Source organism: Nelusetta ayraudi, unplaced genomic scaffold (genome assembly GCF_046127955.1).
Source record: "Nelusetta ayraudi isolate G7.1 ecotype Tasmania unplaced genomic scaffold, CSIRO-AGI_Nayr_v1 ptg000091l, whole genome shotgun sequence".
Lineage (NCBI taxonomy): Eukaryota > Metazoa > Chordata > Actinopteri > Tetraodontiformes > Monacanthidae > Nelusetta > Nelusetta ayraudi.
The window spans coordinates 15,001-39,402 of NW_027466141.1; the positions used below are offsets into that span (position 1 = coordinate 15,001).

At 50.0% G+C, this 24,402-nt stretch overlaps 1 protein-coding gene across 6 annotated transcripts in view; it reads right to left on the minus strand.

The window, feature by feature from the left end:
• LOC142902068 (DNA-binding protein SATB1-like) overlaps window positions 1–22,707 on the minus strand; it is a 34,538-nt gene extending 11,831 nt beyond the window's left edge. Inside the window, exons 1-5 of one of the 6 annotated variants that reach the window (XM_076046876.1) lie at window positions 22,360–22,707; window positions 22,033–22,104; window positions 7,228–7,466; window positions 3,704–3,880; window positions 2,502–2,628 (exon numbers count right to left, since the gene is read on the minus strand). In XM_076046876.1, coding sequence (XP_075902991.1) covers window positions 2,502–2,628; window positions 3,704–3,880; window positions 7,228–7,441 — 518 coding nt within the window. In that variant the 5' untranslated portion in view covers window positions 7,442–7,466; window positions 22,033–22,104; window positions 22,360–22,707. Of the gene's footprint in view, window positions 1–2,501; window positions 2,629–3,703; window positions 3,881–7,227; window positions 7,467–9,056; window positions 9,213–22,032 lie in introns of those variants that run through there. The other 5 variants (XM_076046873.1, XM_076046877.1, XM_076046874.1 and 2 more) reach the window with 5 other exon arrangements.
• Window positions 22,708–24,402: the final 1,695 nt, after the last annotated feature.

Consider the following 24,402-nt stretch of genomic DNA (forward strand, 5'->3'; position numbering starts at 1 on the left):
CCCCCCCCACCCCTCTCTCTGCCTCACCCCCTCCCCCTTTCTCATATACTCCCTCCCTCCCTCCCTCCCTCCCTCCCTCTCTCTGTCTCTCTCTCCTGATTGTTCTGATTAGTTAATTACTTTATACAACACATCTGCTGGATTGATGCATGAATTATACATCAGCTGCATGTGGCGACTGTGTGACGCTCCCAGGCGTCAGCGGCTGGGTGTGGTGAGTGTGGGGGCAGGTAGAACACAATAGCCAGGGTGACATTGCAATACATATACACAAGTATATGTGTATATACATATATATACACATATACTTGTGTATATGAAGCTAGATTTAAGGATCAGACAGATTGGCTCTGGCGCTGCACTGCAGGGCCTCCACCTGGGCAACGCTTCCCGCCTCTGGCTCGCTCGCGCCTTTGCAAATGGAGAGAAACGTGTTTACGTGTGTGGGGGGGGAGGGAGGGGGTGCACGCGCTTCACTCTGAATAAAACGCTTCACGCACGCCGCCAGACATATGTTTGATTTCTCGCAGGCGGCGCGAACGGGTCGAGAGCTAGATAGCTTTTTATTTTTATTTATTTTTTTGCCTGCCTCGACACCTGACAGGCAGAGCTGTGAGGGAGCTGGGTGGCGAGCGGAATGCGTGAAAATACTGTGTGCGCGCGTGTGTGTGTGTGTGTGTGTGTGTGTGTGTGTGTGTGTGTACATCCATAAATCCAGCAGTTAGTGTTTTGGAAGCGCTAGGAGCAGGGAGCTAACAGGAGAGCAGCAGCAGAGAGGACGATGCATGCACTGGTCAAGGCTAACATCTGCTTGCACACACACACACACACACACACACACACACGCAAACAATGGGTTTTCCAGAACACCTTAAGCTGCTCCGGCTACGATGGAGCCTCTGGGGAGGCAGAAGTGAGCAGGAGCAGGCAGGAAGGAGGAGAGACGAGCATCCAGGGCTAGCATGCCGGAAATAAACACACAACCCCCTGTACTGTGCCCATCAGTGTGCGTGTGTGTGTGTGTGTGTGGCATTGAAGTGGGTGGTGCAGCAGAAGGGAGGGAGGGGAAGTACAAGAGGGGGGAAGAAGGACGAGCGAGGTAGAGGAGAACAGCAGCTGGTGGGAGTCTCCACAGCATCACCACTTGGCTGGTCCTCCTGTGTGTGTGTGTGTGTGTGTGTGTGTGTGTGTGTGTGTGTGTGTGTGTGTGTGTGTGTGTGTGTGTGTGTGTGCGCGCGCGTGCGCGCGCGTGTCCCCCGCTAGCCTATAAATGTTCATATGCTCTCACACCTACAAACTAGCATTTAGCAAACAACGTGGCGAGTGGTGGAAAAGAGACAAGCTAGTGCCACTCTCTGCAGTGAGAGTTAGCTTGTTAGCCTTTTGTGAGTGCGTGTGTGTGGGTGTGCGTTTGTGCGGGGCACATAAACGTGTGTGCTCTCTCGCCCTGACACAGTCAAGCCTCACACGTACAAAGCTGCATTTAACAAACATTGGCGGAGAGGTGAGCTAGCCTCACTTACTGTAGCCAGGCCCTAGCTTGTTAGCTTTGTCACACCTGTGTGTGTGTGTGTGTGTGTGTGTGTGTGTGTGTGTGTGTGTGTGTGCGTCTGCTTGCCTATAAATGTCTGTATACTTTTACTGTGCAAACACAATGAAGCCCTGTACATGCAACTTGGCAAACAAACGCGGGCAGATGTGGAAAAGACGAGGGCTAACACACCGTCGTCGCTAATTTTTAGCTTGACGGCCTTTTGTGTGTTTGCCCGGTGCCTATAAAAGTTGTCACGTACACACGTTGGAGGCGTTTTAACTCGTCTGCCGTAGGAAGAACTACACATATTAAAGTAGCCAAAGCAGTTCAGGCAGCAGTTGATCGGCCGCTGTAGTTTTTTTAGTCGCTGAAGGCTTTTTTTGTTGCTCGGCTCCTGCGTTTATTTATTTATTTATTTATTTACACATTCATTTATTAAAAGTTGCAATTCCGTTCTTGGCCACCGAATGAAATCCAATAAATCTGGCGGGTCGCTCGCGTCACGTCTGCGCGCTGCAGACTTGGCCGAGCCGAGCTCCACTTCTGCCTCTGTTCCCATCACTTAACGGTCACAAATTGACAAACGAGTCGGCCTCTGTGGTTGCCAGGCGTCACGAGATGAGGAAGTTTCTCGTCATCAAACGGGTTTTCCCCCGTTTCCTGGGAAAGGTCGGGTGGTGCGTGCGTGAGTAATAAGGCTCCTCTCTGTATCAAACACACAGAGGGACACTGGCGAACTGGCACCTGGCCGCTGGCAAGGGATACAGCGTGTGAGTGCGTGCGTGCATGTGTGTGCGTGTGCGTGCGTGTGCGCGTGTGCGTATTAGGTCACGTCTGCACTTGTGTGTGGGCGGAGAAAATGCAATGTGTGATCAGCACACAATTGGTGCACACCTAAGCATAGTCGTGCACCAATGCTTTCGTGTGTGTGTGTGTGCGTGCGAGCGTGCATGCGTGCGCCTCTTACCTGTGCAGCTGGATCTTGAGCGTGACCACATGGTACACATCCTGCAGCATGTCGGCCACCGTGGCGTCCGGTGCGTCTGTCACGTAGGACAGTGGGACCGGGTTCCACTTCCCCACCTGAATCAGGCCTGCGGGGGGGACACGTGCACACAGTCAAGCACGCATGTAAACATGGGGCAACGTGTGGCACCTGTGGTAAATACATCATTAAAAAAAAACAAAAAAAAAACAACAGCAGCACTGAGCTGACTTCAGCATCTTTAAGTTGGTGAAGACGACAAGGTGGGGAAATGATAATAATAATAATAATAATAATGATGGTTAGCAAAATGTTTTGTCGTCTGATGAAAGTCTCACAATGGCGAAACGGTTTTGTGAAGCAGTTAGCCGAGCTAGCATCAACGCCGATCGCTAACGCAAATGTAACTCGCTACGTTCAAGCCATTCAAAGAATTCCTTCTGAGGTAAAGCAGCGGCCCGCGCGATTAAACGTGTGTGTGTGTGTGTGTGTGTGTGTGTGTGTGTGTGTGTGTGTGATGGACAGGCCATAATAAAAGTGCACGCTAAGAGGCACCTTGACGGAGCGCCGCCCTCCGCCTGCCGGTGCAATTAGCAGAGCCCTCCACCTGCACCCCCCCACCCACTGACTCACAACATGGCAGTGAGTGAGAGAGTGCCAGTGTATAAATACATACAGCATAAGTGTGTGTGTGTGTGTGTGTGTGTGTGTCTAAGCCTGTACATCCAGTCACACAGACTGTGTGTACGAGTACCCACACACACACACACGTCTGTATGGGAATGTGTGTGTAGGTGCCAGTGTGTGTGTGTGTGTGTGTGTGTGTGTGTGTGTGTGTGTGTGACCTCCCACTGGACCGGAGCTTCTGCAGTCTGGGATCAGTGTCACCATGTGTTACCGTGGCTTCAGATCAGCAAGTAGCGGGTTATTATTATGGTCACCCAGGGTGCATGTGTGTGTGTACAGCTGTGATGTGTGTGTGTGTGTGTGTGTGTGTGTGTGTGTGTGTGTGCGTGTGTGTGTGTGTGCAGTGTCAGAAACAAAAGCCATGCGGAAGACGCTAATGAGTGCAAAGGAGATGAAACGGGAGGCCGAGCGATGCTGGGAGACAACGATGGGAATGATGATGAAGAAGATGATGATGATGATGATGATGATGACGAAGGTCGGCTGCGGCTGCTCACCTTTGGCCTGGGCGGCCGAGCTGTGGGAGTAGCCCAGCGACAGCAGGGCCATCTCGATCAGCTGGTTGAAGAGCATGTCCTTGCGCACCAGCACGAACTCTGCGTGCTCCTCCTTGCTGTCGAAGTCCATGGGGTTCTCATAGTGTTCCACCACGCAGAACACTGGCAGCATGTTGCCTGCAGAGCACACACACACACACACACACACACACACACACACACACACACACACACACACACAAACACACGGTGCCCAGGGTCAACTAGCAAGTCAGGGATTATCACTGAACACTAACAATCAGGAGATTACTGCTGCTGCTGCTGCTGCTGTTGCTGCTGCTGCTGCTGCTACTGCTGCTGCTGCTACTACTGCTGCTGTTGCTGCTGCTGCTGCTGCTGCTGCTACTGCTGCTGCTGCTGCTGCTGCTGCTGCTGCTACTACTGCTGCTGTTGCTGCTGCTGCTGCTGCTGCTGCTGCTGCTACTACTGCTGCTGCTGCTGTTGCTGCTGCTGCTGCTGGTACTACTGCTGCTGCTGCTGCTGCTGCTGCTGCTGCTGCTACTGCTGCTACTACTACTGCTGCTACTGCTGCTACTGCTGCTGTTGCTGCTGCTGCTGCTGCTACTGCTGCTGCTGCTGCTGCTGCTGCTGCTGCTGCTGCTACTGCTGCTGCTGGACCGAAGTTCACGTCCCCAGTTTTCAACTCTCGCATCACAAACAGCAGAAACCCACTTCAAACTTGCAGCATACGCGGTGATATTTTAACGTTGTCATTTATAACGGCGTGAAAGAGTAGAAAGTGAGGCCCCTGGTGACATCACAAAGAGGCAAACTGACCAGAGGCTCAGACTCGTGTTGCATTCAGCAACGTGCTGAATTAAAAACCGGAAGTGGTGCAGATATCCATGAAACAAACAAACAAACAAACAAACAAACAAAAAACTATTCTGGAACGCCAACATCGGTGAAATCTGATAAAGTTTTAACACCAAGGACTCAATTTGGACTTGTGGAGTCTCGGTCCGACTGAAAGCAGCGGCGCCGTGATTCGATCTGACTCCAGCAGAACTCGCGGCGCTCGCTTTATAAAGAAGTTTCCCTGCGCGAAAAAATAAAATAAAACAAAACAAAATCATTTCTGCGCATCTGCAGCCCCCCCCCCCCCACCACCACCCCACCCCCCCCTTCCCCGCCGACGGAAAAAATAATTAAACAAAAAAAAAAAAAGAAAAGGATTCACATTTAATATTTTTCCAATCCCAGGCATTCCAGAAGACGCACGCGGCCCTGGCAAAACAATCAATAAGCCGACGGATGCCAGGGAATGTGCTGAAAGAGCCGCTTTGCTCCCGCCCCCTGATTTTAATAGATAAAGATCTAACAATAAAGAGTGCTGTGTAGGTTCATTTGGGGTGGGGGGGGTGGGGGGGGGAAAGGGGGGGGGGGATCAATACCGGCTTTGTTTCCAAGGGAGCCCGGAGAGCGCAGTGCTAAATATTGTTTCGGCCTCGGACACAATGGCCAGCGTGGGCCCGGCGAGGAGCCCGCGGCCGCGGACCACCGGGCCGACCCCCCCACCCCCCCACCCTCAACCCCACCCTCAACCCCACCCCCCCCCACCTGGGGCACTGCAGACCTCAGCGCAGAAGAAACGGAGCAAAACAGAAGGAAGGGAGAGAGGAAGAAAGGAAGAAAAGAGGGAGGAAAAGAAGAAGGAAAGAAAGATAGAAAGAGAGATGGTACGAAAAAAGAAAGAAAGAAAAAAGGAAGGAAGGAAAAGAAGAAAGAAAGACGGAAAGGAAGACAGACAGACAGACAGACAGATAGATAGATAGATAGATAGATAGAAGGAAAGAAAGAAAGAAAGAAGGAGAAAGTGGGAGGAGCCAGGAGGGAGGCGGGGGGTGGGGGGTGGGCAGGCCAGGGTGATTGAGGGGGGGAATTAGGCTCCTCTCTGCTGGAGTGCAACACGTAGATTAAAGGCACCAATAAGAGGAAGAGGCCATCAGAGGACGAGTCGCACCGCCGCCTTCCAACCCTCCCCTGCTCCCCGCAGCCCCCCCCCCCACCCCTCTACCCCGCCGCCACACCCTCCAACCCCCCCCGTCCCCGTCCCACCCGCCCCAGCTCCCACGCAGCCAAACAAACGGGCCAACAAAGGGGCCGAGGCTGCCAACTGATATTACAACTGCAACCAGAAAGTAGCAAAGCAACCCAGAAACCCGCAGCGTTCCTCAAACGCATCTCCGCCACAACACATAACCGTAAAGACAGAGAGAGGAGCTTCATGCTTTTTGGATGGCAGCGCCCTCTGCGCTTCTCTTTTAGTTGTGTTTATTCCCCCCACCCACCCACCCACCAAGCAGACGAGAGCGGTGATATTAAAACTCTCCGTCATCGTCCTGAGAGTCGAGCCGCTGTTTGGAGGTGGAACGGCCCTTTAAGGAGGAACAAACTTCTGGCTGTCGGAGCAGGAGGGCCCAGGCGCTGCGGCAGCTCACACATTAGCCATTGTCTGTGCAAATAAGTGGGTGTGTGTGTGTGTGTGTGTGTGTGTGTGTGTGTGCTGAGGTGAGACGAATACAGATGCATTGTATAAAAAAAATAAAAAAAAAAGGTTGAAGAGTTTTGGAGAGCATGCAAGGGGGGGCGGGGGGTTTGATGGTGGTGGGTGGTGGGTGGTGTGCGGTGTGTGTGTGTGTGTGTGTGTGTGTGTGTGTGTGTGTGTGGGAAGGGGGTCCGTTTAAAGTGCATTTAAATAGCCTGCCTCTATTTACAGGCCTGTGTGCTTCTCTGAGTCACAGAGGCACAAAGTTAGTGCGACTCTGCTGCTTTTTAAACACCCGTTTCCCCGCAGACAGAGAATAAAACAGGGGGAGGGGGTGTAGTGGTGGTGGTGGTGGTGGGAGGGGAGGGGAGGGGGGTGCAGCAGGGACGCTGGCTGGGTGAAATGCTCCGTGTTATCGGGGGGGGCTGAATATTTCTCATGATCAGTGATTAAACAACGATGAAAGGTTGAGAGACGCTGCTAGCTGTGTGTGTGTGTGTGTGTGTGTGTGTGTGTGTGTGTGTGTGTGTGTGTGTGAGTGTAAGTGTCATTAATTAAACATCAACAATCAGAAAGTCTTAGAGAGGTGCCGTGCTTTCACAGCGTTCCTTTTCAAACGTGCCTTTCTCTTCAATGTCTACTTGAAAAGCTGCATTTTTCTGTCCTTCCATACAGAAGTTGTTTCTCTGTGAACACTTTGGGCCGTCAGAACCTCAGCAGTCCCGGTCTAAAGTGTCATGTGACGCAGTTATATTATTTTATTTGCCGCAGGTCTGGTCGCCCCTGTCTAACAGTGTGTGTGTGTGTGCGTGTGAGAGTGTGTGTGAGAGAGATATGTAACCGAGTCACACTCCCGTCATGTGACCTCTCGGCTGAAGAAGGTTATTAAGGTTAAAAACCGCAACAATAAAATACGACGCACATAAAAAAAAAAACCCGCTAAATGTTTCCGAGCTGGTGCGTCCGCCTCCCTCACCTCTCTTGTGGCAGGTCTTCAGCAGGTGGCCGCCGGGCTTGTACGGGACTCCGGAGAGCTTGGCGCCGTTGCTGGCCAGCCGGGCCCGGCCCAGGGGGCTGCCGTTCTGCTCCAGCCGGGGCAACTTGGCCGGCGGGGCCTTGGCCTCGGCCATGCTGTTGACCAGCTCCGAGTTCTCCTTGCCCAGACACGTCTCGCTGAGATGGTCCATCATTCTCAGCACCTCAGCTCACTATCACCTGCAGAGGGGGGCGGAGGGGGGAGGGGGGAGGAGGAGGAAAGAGGAGGAGACATCGTCAGCAGAGAGTTTCTGGCACCAGCGACCAGCAGGAAGCGCTCTGTGTTGACAGTCGTGATGCGAGGACGGAGCATAAAAAAAGTTCCCTAAGTGACTTAAACCTTCAGGAACAGAAGCCATTACAGCAATAAACTGTCAGTTGCGAGCGCTGATGCCGACCCGGCCCCTGCCGACCCGGCCTGCCGTCGCCACGCCGGCTTCCCGTGCTCCCCTGACGCTCCCATTTTTCCAACCATGTATTATGTATGTGCGTCCCGCTAGAGGTTCCCACGCCAGGCGGGGTGGCAGCATGCAAGTGGTGAGCGGGGGGGGCAAACAGGCCTGCAATTTTTCTTATTTGTATTTATTTATTTAACAGCTCAAACACTTTCAGTCGCAGGGAGATTCCGCTCCGATGGCTCGGCTGCAGTTCAAGGAGCGCCGAGCTGCGGACACGACGCGCGCGCACACACACACACACACACACACACACACACACACACAGCGGAGGTAAAAGTGCATGTCGGTCGCCTTTTCTTTTTTTTTCTCTCGCTCTCTTTTTTTGAGTCACTCAGCATCCGTGACGCAGCACCAGAGGGAGGAGGAGGGGGCGGGGGGGGAAACCAAGAGGTGAGAGGCCACAGTCGGTCACATGACTCTGCAGGTGTCAACTCTTTTTTTTTTCTTTCCTTCCAAGCGGCATCTGCTCCGCACTGCTGACTCATGAGGACTGCGGGAGGGGGAAAAAAAAAGTTAAAGCGGAGTTAAAGTGCAGCGGCTTTAATCCCATTTTATTATACTGTAATATCTGGCGACCCATTATCAAACTCCAAAGAGGGACGGTGGGACGTGTGGGACGGGTTTGTGCTGCCGCTGCCGCTGCTGCTGCTGCTGCTGCTGCTCATCACCAAGAACTAGAGCGCTGCTGTCAACCAGTGAAAAGGGCAAAATCATCCACCCCCGTGCAAAAGATCCCCAACTCTGCCATTCATAACAAGCAACGAGGCAACTAATTCCCCACAAATAAAGAGGTGTGTGTGTGTGTGTGTGTGTGCGCGCGAGTGCGCGCGTGTGTGAAAACGAGAGACAGAGAAAAAGAGGGAGAAGATGGGGAAGACCAAAAGAATCCGGACACCCGAGAGTCCGGATCCAGGTCAGGATTTTATGATGACCTTAAAAGAATTGAAATTATACAGTCAAAAAAAAAATTTAAAAATCTCTCTCTCTACACACACACACACACAGATATATACATATATATATATATATATATATATATATATATATATATATATATATATATATATATATATATATACATATATATATATATATATATGTATATATATATATACGTATATATATATATATATATATATATATGTATATATATATATATATCTGTGTGTGTATATATGCACACACACACACGCATACATATATAATGACAACACACTAGAGATATTAGATAGTTCACACACACACACACACACACACACACACACCGAGAGAGGAGTCAAGAGGTGGAAAAGTGAGAACGCTGCACACCAACCTGAGACGCAGCGTTCGAGCGCCGGGGAGCATAAACACCGCCAGGGGAGACGCGTCTTCCTCAAGTTCGGCCAGGGTTCGAGCAGCAGCACAAACAGGAACTCACCTCCTCCTCCTCCTCCCCCCGCCCCCACCCCCCACCCCCCCCCCCACCCCAAAAAAAAAAAAAAAATAAGTCCCACTTCCCCGTGCCCCTTTCCGGTGACTTCTCTGTCTACATGTGCACGGCAGCTGCGAGGTTGACCATCCAAAATGAAAACAAACACGACTAAACTAAACTAAACAACAACTACTACTACTACTACAACAACTACAACTACAACTAAAAATAATTTATTATTATTATTATTATTTTTTTTTTTCAAATAAGTCAATAGAAAAATAAAATCAGAGCCCGGCGAGCCGCTTCCTCCTGTTCCTGTTGGCGGACGACTGGCGAGCGGCGCGAGCAAACAAGCAGCCGGGTTTGACGAAGAGACGGCGAGGTCGAGATGAGCCGTGATAGGCGGACATTGGTGAGCGTTTTTACGTGTGTGTGTGAGTGAGTGAGTGGGAGTGTGCGTGCGTGCGTGCGTGCGTCCGTCCGTCCCGTCCTGTACGAGTGTTTGTGTGCGCGCGTGCCTAGCCGTAACGTTAGCTAATTCCGTCCAAGTGCTGGAGAAACACGGCGCCCGGAACCGCCGGAGCGGCGAGCCGCGTCCATCAAGCCGGCGACGAGGGAGGACGACCCGGGCTCTAGTTCGCGGCACAACATCCGTAATCGCTCCGTCCTCGCGCTCTCTCTTACACACACACACACACACGCGCGCGCGCACATACGGGGCTCGCTGCCGTACAGTACGGGCAGCCGACGGCAGCCACACGGCAACCCCGGGGCACAGTTGCTCGATCTCACAAAACCCTCCCCGGCAAAGCGACCCGTTCCCGGTTTCGCGTGTGTAGTTTACGGAGCGCGGAGCGAGATTCGATTCTACGCCTTCCAGCAGAGAGTGCGCGAGCCAGAGAGAGAGAGAGAGAGAGAGAGAGAGAGAGAGAGAGCGAGAGAGAGAGAGAGAGAGAGAGCGCGAGAGAACGTCGCTGGTTTATGATAAGCCGACAGCGGAAAGGTGTCCTCCCGCGATGTGGAGGCGATAGGCGGCCAGTCGAAACAGGTTCGCCGCAAACGTGCGTGTATTTATGCAGGTGAACGTCAATACAGAAACACACACACACACACACACAAAAAAAAAAACAAACAACGAGGGAAGAGCAGGAGCTCTATAAAAAAAAACAAAAAAAAAAACAACAACAACAACAAAAAAAAGTGAGGTCTACTTTACGGCGTCGCGGATAAAAATCGCCGCGGAGGAGGAGAGCCGGCGGCTGCTGCTGCTGCTGCTGCTGCTGGCGGCGGTAGGAGGAGGTGTCCTGTCGGCGAGGGATCGGCGTCCGGACGGACGGACGGAGGAGCTCCTCTCTGTCGGTCTGCCTCTCCGTCTCTTCCCCCTCTCACTCCGTCTCTCCCTCTCTGTCCCCATTAAATTATTAGTTGTATTGACTCATCACTCCCCCACCTCCTCCTCCTCTCCTCCCTGCTGATGCTGCTGCCGCTGCCGGAGATTCTCCCCCCTTTTTTTTTTTTTTTTTTTTTTCTCTCCTTCTCATCTCAAATGGCGAGTCAAAGGGGGTTAAAAAAGAAAAGAAAAGAAGGGATGAAAAAACAAGAGTCGAGATTGTGTGTGTGTGGGGGGGGGGGATCGGGGGGGGAGTAAAGTGAGCGCGGAAAATAGTCCTAGAATTAATAAATATATTCCTCCGCATCTCAGGGCCCCCAAAGTCCCGGCGGAGACTCATAAAGTGGAGAAAGTGGACAAGGAGTGCAACTACACGTAAACACACACACTCTCTCACACACACACACACGCACGCACGCACGGACGCGCGCAGGAACGCATACGTTCACACACACACACACACACACACACACACACACACACACACACACACACACACACACACACACACACACACATAACGTAACAGAGAGTGCGATTTCCGGCAGTGCGCGCAGGAATTTTTAATCAGCTTGATTAGAGTGAGGCGGTCCTGCATTTATTACCGCGAGCGCACAGATGCTCAGACGCGCGCGCGCACACACACGAGATGCATTAATTTATTACGCGGTTGTTTTTTTTCTTTTTTCTTTTTTTTTTTTGTTTGCCGTTGGTTTCATTTGCTGGTGCCAGAATATATAAATTTATAAGGAAATTTACACCCGTTGCACCCATACATATATATATTATATATATATACACTGTATATATGTCACACATACATATATTATCATTATATGGGGGAGGGCAAGGGGGTTACTGAAAAGGAGGGAAAAACATGTGACTTCCAGTCACTTCAGGTCATTTGGATGTAAATGATTGTAATATAGTAAATGGAAGCCATAAATACTCGTCGCGTTTACAAAAAAAACTTTTATTTTTATTTTTATAAAACACCTCCCAGCAGCTGCTACACCTGCTTTTTAAAAAATTGCGCTTTTGTTTGTTCCTCCAGCTCGGGTCTCAAACCCCAATTTATTTATTCTGATGCTGCCTAAGTGAATATTTATACACTCCAGTTTACAGCGCAGGCATTTAATTATAAAAAAAAATAAAAGCTGAATCTACACTTGTTTTCACCAAATGTTTAAATTTCATAATCTTAGAATAGGGCATCAGTGTTTAGTCAGAGTTTTATCTATCTATCTACCTATCAATCTATTAATATATATATATATTTATGACATTTTATATCAAGTTAATGCAATTTAACTTTTTGCCACCCACAAAAATAATAATAACCCCAAAAGTTGATTTTGCTTTTCCTGTCATAAAACGTTGCTCAGTTTGTGTAAAAAGAGTAACAAGTCTGTAAACACACACATACGCACGCACACGCACACACACACACAGACAGGGAAGCTGGCGAACGTTTCCCATCCTGATATTCAGCGTATTATCCTGCTATTAGAACACAAACTTGGCCCCCAAGTTGGTCATGCCAAAGTGGATTATAACAAAATATTAGACGAGCTAATCTATGTTGATATTGTCAACAAAACCCTGAACTGTCACTGCTGAGGCTGCAGAGAGAGAGCGAGAGAGAGAGAGAGAGAGAGAGAGAGAGAGAGAGAGAGAGAGTGGAGCCGCAGCGAGACACCAAGACAAATAAACAAAAAAAAAACAAACAAAAATCAAAAACAGCTGCAAATAGAGCTGGAAATTTTTCTCCGGAGCTCATTAATGTTTTAAAAATAATTTCCTGAAACCTCCAGAAACACATCGGCTGAGCTTTTCTCAGTATCTCTGTTATCATTGTCAATAAAGGGATGATACGCTGTTTGTTTCTAACCTAAAGGTGCCCGAACAATAAAGGCTTCAGTGTGACTTCACGGAGAGAAAAAAAAAGGTCAGACGACACACACACACACACACACACACACACACACACACACACACACACACAGGTGGCATCACAAGCGTCAACACCAAGACGTGTTAAATGGCACTTTAACAGACTTTTAGGCCCCTTTAACTGTGAGCTGCATCAATTCATTGTGTCGGATGGTGTCGTGCACGCTCACATCCACATCAAAGAGAAATCAACCAGCGCGTCTGTCCAGGTTGTGCAAGAACAAAAACAGGAAACCAGACGAAAACAGGAAGTGTGTGTGTGTGTGTGTGTGTGTGAGTGTGAGTGTGTGTGTGAGCGTGTGCGTGCACCTTATATCTAGAGTGCAAAGCCAGACGTTGTCTTGTGAGGCGAGCGCAGAGGTCAGGTGCACGTGAGGCACTAGCGTGGAGCGCTACGTGCCGCTAAATCATTGCAGGGCTCATAAACTTCCCCCACCCACCCACCCACCCACCCACCTCCGTGTGCGTGTGTGTGAGACCATAAATACAGTAATGGCACATTCTCTTACACAAAGCTGTTGTTTTCTAAACAATACGACACCGCAGACGTGAGCTCTCGGGCTTAAGTGTGACAGGAACGACGGTTAGCCGACGCCTGACGGATAGAAAAAGATCTCCGCGCGTCACATAAAAAGAATTCAGGTCGACGCCGTGGTGCGGGCTCAAACACAGTTTGTGTTCTTCATCATTATTATTAGCAAGTAGTAGTTTATATTATTTGAGCAAAAGGAAAAAAATAAAACATGTGGGGGGTGGGGGGAGGGGGGGGGAGTGGCTAAAGTTAAAGCAGATGCAATGAAGCTCCTCCACAGGAAGCCACGGTGCGACTTTAGAAAGTGCTCACGGCTGCAGCCCCCATTCAGGGCCTTGCATTGTGAAACCAAATCATTGTTCCACCCACCCAGTGTGAGGTCAAAAGTTTGCAATTTTGAAAAAAAAATAAGAGTTTAAAAAAAAAAATAAAAAAAAAATTGCAGGTCTGAGAGTGAGAGAGAGAGAGAGAGAGAGAGGGCTGCGTTAGGAAGCTGCAGGCCGGCGCTGAAGCTTTTAATGGAGAAAAGAAAGAAAGAGCCCTCAAATGTGAGAATCACCTTTTCAACCTGAGACGGAACCGCGTTGTTGCAAATTTGGCCGCCCAGGAAGCGAGATGGTATAAAATGACTTTTTTTTTTTGTTTTTTGTTTCTTTTTACGGGGGCGGCTACGCGTCGTTTCTAAAAGAAAAGCTTTGTGGTTTCTTAGTTTCGAGAGCCCTTTTTAAACACGGACGTGCTTGAATTCAGGCTGCAGCTCAGGCCCGGGACGGCGGCGGCGGCGAGCGGCGAGCTGAGCTCCTGCCTGCATGAGCCACGCAGCTGCGGCGTGCCGTGTGACGCCTCGTGTCTCAACGAAAGGACTCGAAAATACTCTGATTTGATTAGGCGACTTTTCAGAGAATCAAACTGATGCCGCATATTATTCAGCTTCGGTAAAAAAAAAAAAAAAAAAAAAATTTTTTTTTTTGCAGCCGTTTCCGAAGCTGCTGTTTATTAGCGCCAACTCGTTTCCAGGAGAGACTGTCAGACTGTTTTGTGAAAAGCACACTGTTGCGTGTGTGAAGTGCTGGTTCCCTGGGCAGGTCTCTGTAACTGTCCTGGGAACCCGGAACCGAGTCGCGCTCTGCTCGCCGACGTGTTCTACATGTTGTTTCGCCGCGGCTCCGGTTCCGCTTCCTCGCCCTCCGCGTTTATTTCTCCTCTCTTGGCCGCAGTCAGCGGGAGCGTTTTTGTTGTTGTTGTTGTTGTTGTTGTTGTTGTTTTTAGGAGAGAGAGAGAGAGAGAGAAAGAGAATGGGTGGGGTGGCTGTTAAACACCCGCACGCACCCCCTCCCCCCCCCAAAAAAAAAAAAAAAAAAAAAAAACGACGGTGAAAAAGCGAGCCATTGTGGGCAAAACGCTCTTTTCGATCTGGCATGACGCAAGCAGCCGCAGTCATTTCCACCGTGATTGTCGGGCACCATCAGAGAGCATCGATAACTCCTGCCAGGTCCTGGCAGCGCCAACAGGTGCCGCCGCTGCCAGCGAGCTTGGCACCGCCGCCGCCGCCGCCACCGCCGCCGCTCTGCGAAAAAACAAACCAACCCCCCCCCCCCAAAAAAAAAAAAAACCCTCTGACATCCAGAAGGGCACAGATTTGCGCTGAATGCACCAGTGAATCAACACTGCTGATTATCAATTAACATATACTGTTTTTGTAGCGCACAGAATGGAAGGGGAGGTGACGGCGGGGAGCTCGGTTAAAAATACTAGCGGTGCGGCGTTCTCATCGAGCGCTCAGTGCACATTTAGCTCCGTTTCGAGGTGTGTGTGTGTGTGTGTGTGTGTGTGTGTGTGTGTTTATGAAACGCCGCTTTGTGCAGATAGAGTACACCGTGCACACTGTGTAACACCCCCCACATCCCTCCCGGCCCGCCCGCCCTCTTGAGGTGCAAGCGAGCAGGAATGGTTGGGGTGAGACTCCTGTGCCTGTGAGCCACACTTGTGAAGGGAGGATGAAATTATAAAAGGAAAGAAGGGAAAAAGACAAATTGGTGGGAGAAACGAAAACGGGTCGCAAAAAAACAAAAACAAAAAAAAACAACAGAGCGGCGCGGCGTTAAAACGTGGCGGCGTTCACACTGCAGCTAGCTGATCACTGTGTGTGTGTGCGCGTGTGTGTGTGTGTGTGTGTGTGTGTGTGTTACCACAGGTAGTGCACGTATCCCATCAGGCCCGAGTGTTTTGTTGTTTTTAAACCACATGTGTGTGTGTGTGTGTGTGTGTGTGTGTGTGCGCGTGTGTGTATGCGTGAGTCTCAGGAGGAATCCAATATCATTACGTCTCTTTTCTCAGAGAAAAGGGTAATAAATCAACGGACAAAAGCTTTGAATGAGGCAAAAGACCCGAAGAGAAGAGAAGAGAAGAGAAGAGAAGAGAAGAGAAGAGAAGAAAAATTCTTCCTACGGTCGGCTCGGCGCAAAGAAGCGGCTTTCATCGCCGGTGTCAGCCCATGAAGGCGGCGCCGGCGCCGCTCGCAGTCTACGTACGTAGGTGTTGTGATGTCTTCATGCTCGCCACTGCTGATGCGTCTAATGGGCATTAATGCCATTATTTGGATTACCAATACAAATGAGTCTGAGGGAGAAGACGCGGCGGCCCAGCCAGCCAGCCAGCCAGCCAGCCAGCCAGCCCTCAAGTCTGTCTCCAGCTCTTTCTGCGAGTGTCTGCGCGCCACAATAATGACAACAATAAAAAAAAAAAAAGAAAAAAAAAAAGAGGCACGCACAGATAATGGCGTTATTAGAGGGCTGCGAGGGGGGGGATTTAATAATCTGTGCGAGGAAACGTGTCAAAACACAGCCGAGTGTGGGCGCAGAATGAGGGGAAGACGGGATGTCACGACGGGCGTAGGGAAAAAAAAGAAGGAGGGGGGGGGGGCGGTGAGAAGAGGGTATTGAAAGCGAGCGTCGCGCAAGGCAGACGGCGCATGCAGGCGAGCGCACACACACGCACACGCACACGCATGCACGCGTGAGCACGCAAGCACTCAAACAGGCCCTCGGACAGAAAGAAAGACGCCGCAGGTGAGTCCTGTTCTCATGAATGCTGCAAAGAGGATGCTCAACACACGCTAATAGTGACGGTAATATATATATATATAAAAAAAAGGCTGTCTCTGTTTTTTCGGAGAAACTCGACTCGAAAGAATCTCGCCGTCGGCACCGAACCGACTGGTCTCGGGCCGACAGGCTGGTGAAGAAGAATCTTCTTCCAGGTGAAATATTTAGCGGAGATTTCAGATTAGCTTCTATTAGCCCCCACCGGCCCCTCCTCCCTGGTACATGGGGCGGGGTGTGTGTGTGTGTGTGTGTGTTTGGGGGGGTTTGGGTGTCGGTGGATCGCCGGTGAAACGCGGCGCTTTCTTCACTTTGGTCGGCAGTGTGGGAGGAGGGAGAGGAGCAGGGAGGAGCAGAGCGAGGGAACCAGGGGCGATGTAATGAACTGAGAGTCGACTCCTGAGTGCTTAATTGTTCCGTAATTGCATGAAGTCGACAGAAATAGTCTCTCCCGCTCAGGTCTGCTGACGGCGAAAGGCCTCGCTGGCGGCGCTCCCTCCTTCCTTCCTTCGTTTCCACTTCTCCCCCCCCCCACTCCTCCTTTTCTAATTCTAAGCATTTGTCTTTTTTTGCCTTTAGTTCCCAGCTGTTTGCTGCATTTGGTCGCATCTGCTGATTTTTCTAAACACACTTTGTGTGTGTGTGTGTGGGGGGGGGGGGGCTCTCTGGTGATGACAGACGAGCGCAAGGTGCTGGTAATGAGTGAGTGAGTCGGAAAGCGCGGGGGGGGCTCGGCCCTCTGAACTCTGGAGCCGCAGCTGAGATGGAAGTTGCACCCTTGACCTTGACCCTGACCCTGACCTTGACCCCCACCCACCACCACCACCACCTCACCCCAGAACCCACGGGCTGGGACTCCAGTCACTTGTTGCGGAGGAATGCCTTGCTGATTGGCCTTTATCGGATTATGGAAACAATTAGTCGGCCGGCAACCAGATAAGGATGAATTGAACAAAAAAAAAAAGAGAAAAAAAGACACAAGAACACAGACGCACACAAGACTTCTCCAGCGGGTCGCTCTCTCTCTCTCTCTCTCTCTCTCTCTCTCTCTCTCTCTCTCTCTCTCTCTCTCCTCTCTTTCTGTCACATGTCGGATAATTAAACTTTAATTTCTGCCTCGTGGCCGGCAACAAATAAACCATTAATACAGTTACAGAGAGAGAGAGAGAGTTTGTCCGAGATGGAAAGAAGAAGAGGAGAGAAGAGGAGGAGGAGGGACTGTGAGCCCGAAGGAGGAAGGGAGGTGGATTTCAACCAGGCCTGAAACCCAAAAAGGTCAAAGGGCGCGGGCCCTTGGCGGCGCGGCGCGGCGCGATGCGTGAAGTTGAAAGTCGAAGACGCGTGGGGCAAAAAGGAAGAATAAATAAATAAAAAAAAGGGAAAACAAACGCCTCCAGACGCGGAGGCTCGGCCGCCGGGAGGAGAAGGTGCAGCGTGAAAAGATGCAGCGCGTCTTCCTTTGCATATTTAATCCCTTGTCAAAGGAAGCATCATCATCCAGCCGCTGACGAGCGCAGCCGTCGATAAGGCAAGGGTGTGTGTGTGTGTGTGTGTGTGTGTGTGTGTGTGCGTGCGAGGGACAGAATGCGGTATCTGTTGAAATAGTCTGACTGGAGGACGTGGGTGGGTATTAACAACCTGATCTTAGCGGGACGCGCTTGCCGCTAAATCGCTCCCGTTTGCTTTCTTTCTCTTTTTCTTCCCTCCTTCCTTCCTTCCCTCCTTCCTCTCCCCGAACAAAGGCGTCGGTAAAACCTACACAGATTGGATAAAGACAAGGATCGCAATAAAAGACAATACCCCCCCCACCACCACCATTCCCTTCCTCGGGAAATAAATAAAATAAAAATTAAAAAAAAAAAAAGAAGAAGCCGGCGCACACATTGAGCCGCTGTAATAATGTGATTTGAGTGGTGAAGGCGCCGGGACGGACGTGGTGAACGCGGCGCCCTAAATGATATTGGCCATGGTAGCATGAAGAGCTAAAGCTAAATAGCAGCAACAACCAACAAAAAAAAAAAAAAAAAACAGGCTGTAGGAGAGCCGTCGTGTTGCGGAAGCGTGACAAAACTGACATGACGGACTTTGCTTCTCTCTCTCTCTCTCTCTCTCTCTCTCTCCCTCCGTTCTTTTTTTATCTGCCGGCGAGGACGACCGACGGCACCCCCAGCCCCACCCCTCCATCCCACAAAAAAAAACAAACAAAAAAAAAACAACAACAAACAAATAGACAATGTGACGCTTTTATCACGGCGCCAAGGAATCTGGATCAACCGTATGCAAAACATATGCCAGAATAAAACGCCGGGACAACAGAAGAACCCTCCCCCCACACACACACACACACACACACACACACACACACACACACACACATCTCCCCTCCAACAACCCTCCTTCTCCTTCTCCTCTCCACCCCCACCCCTTTTTTCTTTCCATATAGAACTTTTTGTTTTACAGATAGTGCTGAAACTCGGCACGGCGAGCGCTCGCATTCTTCCGCCCCGCCCTCCCTGCTCGACGGTAAACGCGCCGACCTGTTTTTCTTTCTCGCCCCGCCGGACGAGTCTCAACACGTCGGCGAGTAAAAGGGGGCACATTACGTGGAGAAAAAATAAATAAATTCAAAAAAATAGGAACGCTGGGAATCGTCGTTATCTCCCCCACCCCACCCCGCCCTCCCTCCCTCCCTCCCTCGATTAGCGATCACAGGAGGGAGGGATGTTTCGTACCGGGTGGCGGTGGAGGTGGAGGTGGAGGGCGTGGGGGGGTGGGGTTGAAATCCCCAAAGAGCCGCCTCACATTTAAAGGATAGAAGGAGAAGAAAAAGGAGGAGGAGGAGGAGAGAGAGAGAGAGAGAGAAAAAAAAAGAAACCGAGACAGGCCTCTTATTTACTGGCGACAGACTAATAAATACATTTGCTGGCAGCTAAACAGGTATTTACTCTGCTGCCTACCACAGGTATAATTTCACTGTTTGCTGAGCTGTTATTTTGCTACAGCGATAATTATCGAGGTGGTAAAGCATGACGATTAATGGTTTTAGCGGAGATATCAGCCCCGGTGCTCTCCCCCGCCCGCCCCCCCACCCCCCTGCCACCACCACCACCACCACCCCCCCACCCCCGGGAGAGCGCGCAACAAGCCGTCGCTTTGAGTAAAAGTGGGTTCAGATTCTCAGGGTTTGTTTTTTTTTTCCTTCTTTTTTCTTCATTTTTCATTCATTTCATCCGCCCGACACAACCGGGCCCGTCGCCACTTCCAGGGTTCCGGGGTCAAAGCAGCTTGGAGACAAAGAGGGAGAGAGTAGCGGCGACCTGCAGCAGCGATGGCACCCCCCTTTCAAATCACCCCCCTCCCCCTCCCAAAAATAGATAAATAAAAAAAAAAAAAAAAAAAAAAAAGTGGCAGCTCAAGTTCTCGGGGTCACAGGGTCAAGCTGCTGCTGCTGCTGCTGCTGCTGCTGCTGCTACACGGCGGGGAGCCGTCCACAGATTCTCGAGGGGGGGTCTGAAGACACAACCCCCCCACACACACCCCCCCACGACGAGCTCACTTCCTGTCACGCTCAGAGAAAACAAGGCCAACAAGACGACGAGGTCAAGGTGTTTTCCTGCACCCCCCCTCCACCACACACACACACACACACACACACACACACACACACACACACACACACACACAACGCAACAATCGGGAATGAGCGGCAATAGATGTGTGAGGCTCTGCGCGGCAGCGACCTGCCAGCCGAGGCCGCCGCCGACCTCGCGCTCTGATTCTTATCGTTCTCTCCAAACTCATTTTTTTTTTTAGCTCTGTATCTCGCAGATACATACGTACGTACGTGCTTCTTTTGTCTCGTCTGTGCCACTTTTGCAGACCACAAACAGGCAACGAGCAGCGAGAGCGCTGAAGGAAAGGAGGTTGTCGTGGCACACACAAGTTGTTCTACCTGTGTGTGTGTGTGTGTGTGTGTGTGTGTGTGTGTGTGTGTGTGTGTGCGTGCGCGTGCGCGTCGTTCGCCTCAGGAGGACTTTTTCACAAGAAGTGGCAGCGCCGACGCAGGAAGCGGGCCGAGCGCCTTGACGCGACGGCAGGCACTGACCGGATAAGCCGCAGCTCCTCTCTTCTTCTTCTTCTTCTTCTTCTTCTTCTTCTTCTTCTTCTTCTCTGCTCTTTTTTTTTTTTTGCCCCCTGGTTCGTTGGGACGCTCGGTGGTGCCCGGCGTGACCTCGCTGTCATGTGTCAGCGCATCGGAGACCGAGCCGCCCGGGCCGGCCGGCCGGCCGGTCGGCACCCGGTGATAAACAAGCGCTGACGAGGCCGAAGGCGGCGCAAACGACCCTTTAATTGTCGGCTGCAAGTCGTTTGATTTCAGGGGGACTTTTTATTTTCGGTTCGCCGGCACTTTGTCTTTTTCACACTGCGACACGACTCGGCTGCTAAATGACATTATGACAAATTAGACACACAATAGCGGCTCTGTCCTAGATATGTGTGCGTCTCTCTCTTTCTGTGTGTGTGTGTGTGTATTCTACATGCAGAGGTCGAGGAGTCGGGGGGGGGAAACCCACTGCTGGCGTGTGTGAATTATCAGTTTTATTCTCAAGGAGCAGCGAGAGAGTGAAACCTTTTAAAAAGCTGTAAACCACAGAGGAGCCCTGCCCACGCAGCATTAAAAGTGGCACTACATCTACACACACACACACACACACACACACACACACACACACACGGAGGGAGAGAGAAAGAGAGAGAGAGAGAGAGAGATGGGAACAGGTTTGCTTCACCTGAATTCGCTTTATCAGCGCTGTGACAGAAAGCCACAGGGCGGACCGAGTGACTGACCGACCGAGCAGCAGCAGCAGCAGCAGCAGCAGCAGCAGCAGCAGCAGCAGCAGCATCTCTGTATCACCTCATCTAATCAGCCTGACTCAAGCCAAGTCTGCCAGACTTTAAAAACGTTAACTCTTTCTTTACGCTTTTGTAAGCCCTGCTGTTCCAACAGGTCAACGACACAAGTGGCTCCGGTGGCCTGAGAGGAGGAGCGGCCATGATTTTTAAATGAACTATGTTTTATTAATAAAGGGCAAAATATCATTGAAACAAAACAAAACAAAAATATGTATATGTCTTAAAACTTTTTCTTTTATTTTATTTCTAATTAAAATGAATTTAACCCTGAAGTTCAACTTTTCCAGCAGCAGTAGTAAAGTAAAGGTGGTCAACTCCCAGAGTTGCTGCTGCTGCTGCTGCTGCTGCTGCTGCTGCTGCTCAGGTCAGCAGCCGCAGCAGCCGCAGCGGCAGCCAGCAGCATCCCTGCTGGCTGCCGCTCGCTGCGCTGCGCCGCCGAGCAAGTTGTTAAATGAATTAGAGGAGATGAAGGTACTTAACCCCGGCCGTATCACGAGTGCGCTGCCTGCTCGTGCAGAAATGACACGGGCCTGTTTCCGCGCGTTTACAGTCAGATGGAAGGAAGAGGGGAGGAAGAGCCGGAGGAGGAGGAAGAGGAGGAGGAGGAGGAGGGAAAGGAAAAAGTCCCTGGCGCGTGCATTTATATTTACATTCGATGTGACATTCATATTGTGCAACCCCCCCCCCTCGCCCCCACCACCACCACATCCCCTCCCCGAACATAATAAATTAAATATGAAATTCACCAGAGACACTTTCAGAAAAAAAGAAAAAAAAAAAATTCTGTGCGGCTTTTAAGTGATTTTTCTACTTTCTTTCTTTTTTTCAGTTTGCAAATTCATGTCGGAGCGATTCGTCCATGCATGAAAAGCCGCGGAGACGCATCGCGGAGGAAAACAAAACTTAAAAAGAAAAAAACAAGAAAAAAACCAAAACAGAAGACAACACATGACGGAGGAGAGCGAGAGGAGGAAGTGTCCGTACCTTTAAAAGTCAGCAGTCGGCCGACCGCTTGTCTTCCATCAAAAGTTGAACCGCGGGGGGATCTTGACACTGCTGCACGGCGAGAGATCCAAAAATGAAAAAAAAAATAAAAATAAAATAAAAAAGATTTTTTAAAAAAAACAACAACAACAAAAAACAAGGCAGCAGCAGTGGAGGAAGTGGAGGATAATTAGGTTGCGCAGGGAATAATAAAATAGTAATAATTAAAAAAAATAATAATAATAATTATATAAACTGGAAGAGGGGAAAAAAGTCAAAAGTCCTGCTGCTGAGGAGTGGAAGGAGGAGGAGGAAGGAGAAGCGCACCGGTGATGGTGGTTGAAGGTGCTGGAGTTTCTGGAGGAGAGGGAAAGAGAGAGAGAGAGGGAGGGAGAGAGAGAGAGAGAGAGAGAGAGAGAGAGAGAGGGAGAGAGAGCGAGAATGCGGTGCGACTGTGCGGTGCTGCTGCTGCTGCTGCTGCGGGGCTGCAGTGGCGGAGGAGAGCAAGAGCCGAGTGGCGGCATGTGAGCTCGTGCTGCCGGGAGAGGGTGGCAGGTAACGCGGAGGAGCCCCTCCCCCTTCTCTGATGCTCAAATCGATGATTTGCCAGCTGTGGCGCAGCTTGTCTCATTGCCCCACTTTGGTTTTTACAGCCGCTCCTCTCCGCCGCGCCGCGCCGCGATCCCGCGGGACGCGCGCAAGAGGAGGAGGACAGGGGGCGGGGGGGGGGGGGGGGGGGCGAGGTGGGGGAGCCGGTGCCAGGAGAGAGAGAGAGAGAGAGAGCGCGAGTGAGAGAGAGAGTGTGTGTACACACACACACACACACACACACACACACAGTCGCACATCGTTCATTTTCATATTTACACGCCACATGTTTGCACGTCAAGGAGGAGAAGAGATGGAGACAAAGAGGGAGAGAGAGAGAGAGAGAGAGAGAGAGAGAGAGAGAGAGAGAGAGATGGAGGGATGAATAAAAAATAAAATAGGGAGAAATAATAGAAAATTAAAGTGCGCGTGCAGGATGGTGCCGAGTTGCGTGAGTTTTTTGTTTTGTTTGTTTGTTTAGTTTTGTTGTTTTTTTTTTCTTCTCTTTCTCCTGCGTTTCCTTCTTCTTCTTCTTCTTCTTCTTCTTCTTTTTTTTTTGGAGTGGAAAAGGCTGTTTGTTGTTTTAACAGCGCGGGGCAACCTGCCAGCTCGGATCCCCGCAACACCTGAGCGGCATATGCGAGCATCCGGCCCGCCACCGTGTGGGATACATACATCAGATGCTCGTCTTGTGCCGCTGAGCTCCTCAGTATGGATTATTTCTGGAGGAGAGGAGAAATATATATATATTTATATTTATATTTATATGTATATGGCGGTGGAATTAAACAAAAAAAAAAGAAGAAAAGTTTCAGGAATAATTCAGTTTGAACAAACATTACAGTCTGTTTGGACTGTATATCTAATATATATATATATATATTGTAGATCTATAATATATATTATAGATTTCTTTTAATTAGATCCTCGAGTGCGCAATGATTGCTTTAAGTTAGAAATGATGGGGATTATTTACAATAAAGATGTGGATTTATTTCTTCCACACGCGCGTTTTCTTCTAACCGCCGTCGCACCTTTAACTGTAAACTCCCACACACTCAGCATCTCCATCACGTTGCTTTTTAAACCAAAAGAAAAAAAAAAAAAATCACCGCACTTCAGGCCCGGCGATGAATTCAAAAATAAAATAAAAACATATCTGCGCCGCTCATACAATGTAAAAAAAATAAAAAAATAATAAATAAAATGTTAATAATGAAATAGGAACGAACAGGTTCCACATCCCCCCACCACCCCTCCACAACCTCTTGCAGACATTATGATGATCAGCCGGGAAGAAGAAGCAGCGGCTGCAGCGGAGACACTGACAGAGAGCAGAGCAGCAGAAAAAAAGACGCGTTTCCGTCCGCATGCACGGCGTCTGAACGTGTCGTTGCTTTTTCTATAATTCATTACACCGCTAACAAAAATAAAAAAATAAAAATAACCTTAAATAATGGATGAAGGCGGTGGATCGCAGGTCGTGGAGATGTGGAAAAACCTCCCAAATTTGGGGTGGATTTCATCTTTTTTAATTTATTTTATTTTATTGTTCCAAAGCAGAAATGTCTCCTTGTGACGACGTCTTTCATTTCAGCTCGTTTTCTCATCAAACATACTTTAAAAAAAATCTAATTCATATCATGCAGGAAATTTGAACACACACACACACACACACACACACACACACACACACACACACACACACACACACACAGTTGATGCTTCTGTGAGCATTTTTGTTTTTCTACTCTTTTCTAAGTGAGCAGCTCCTACACATGG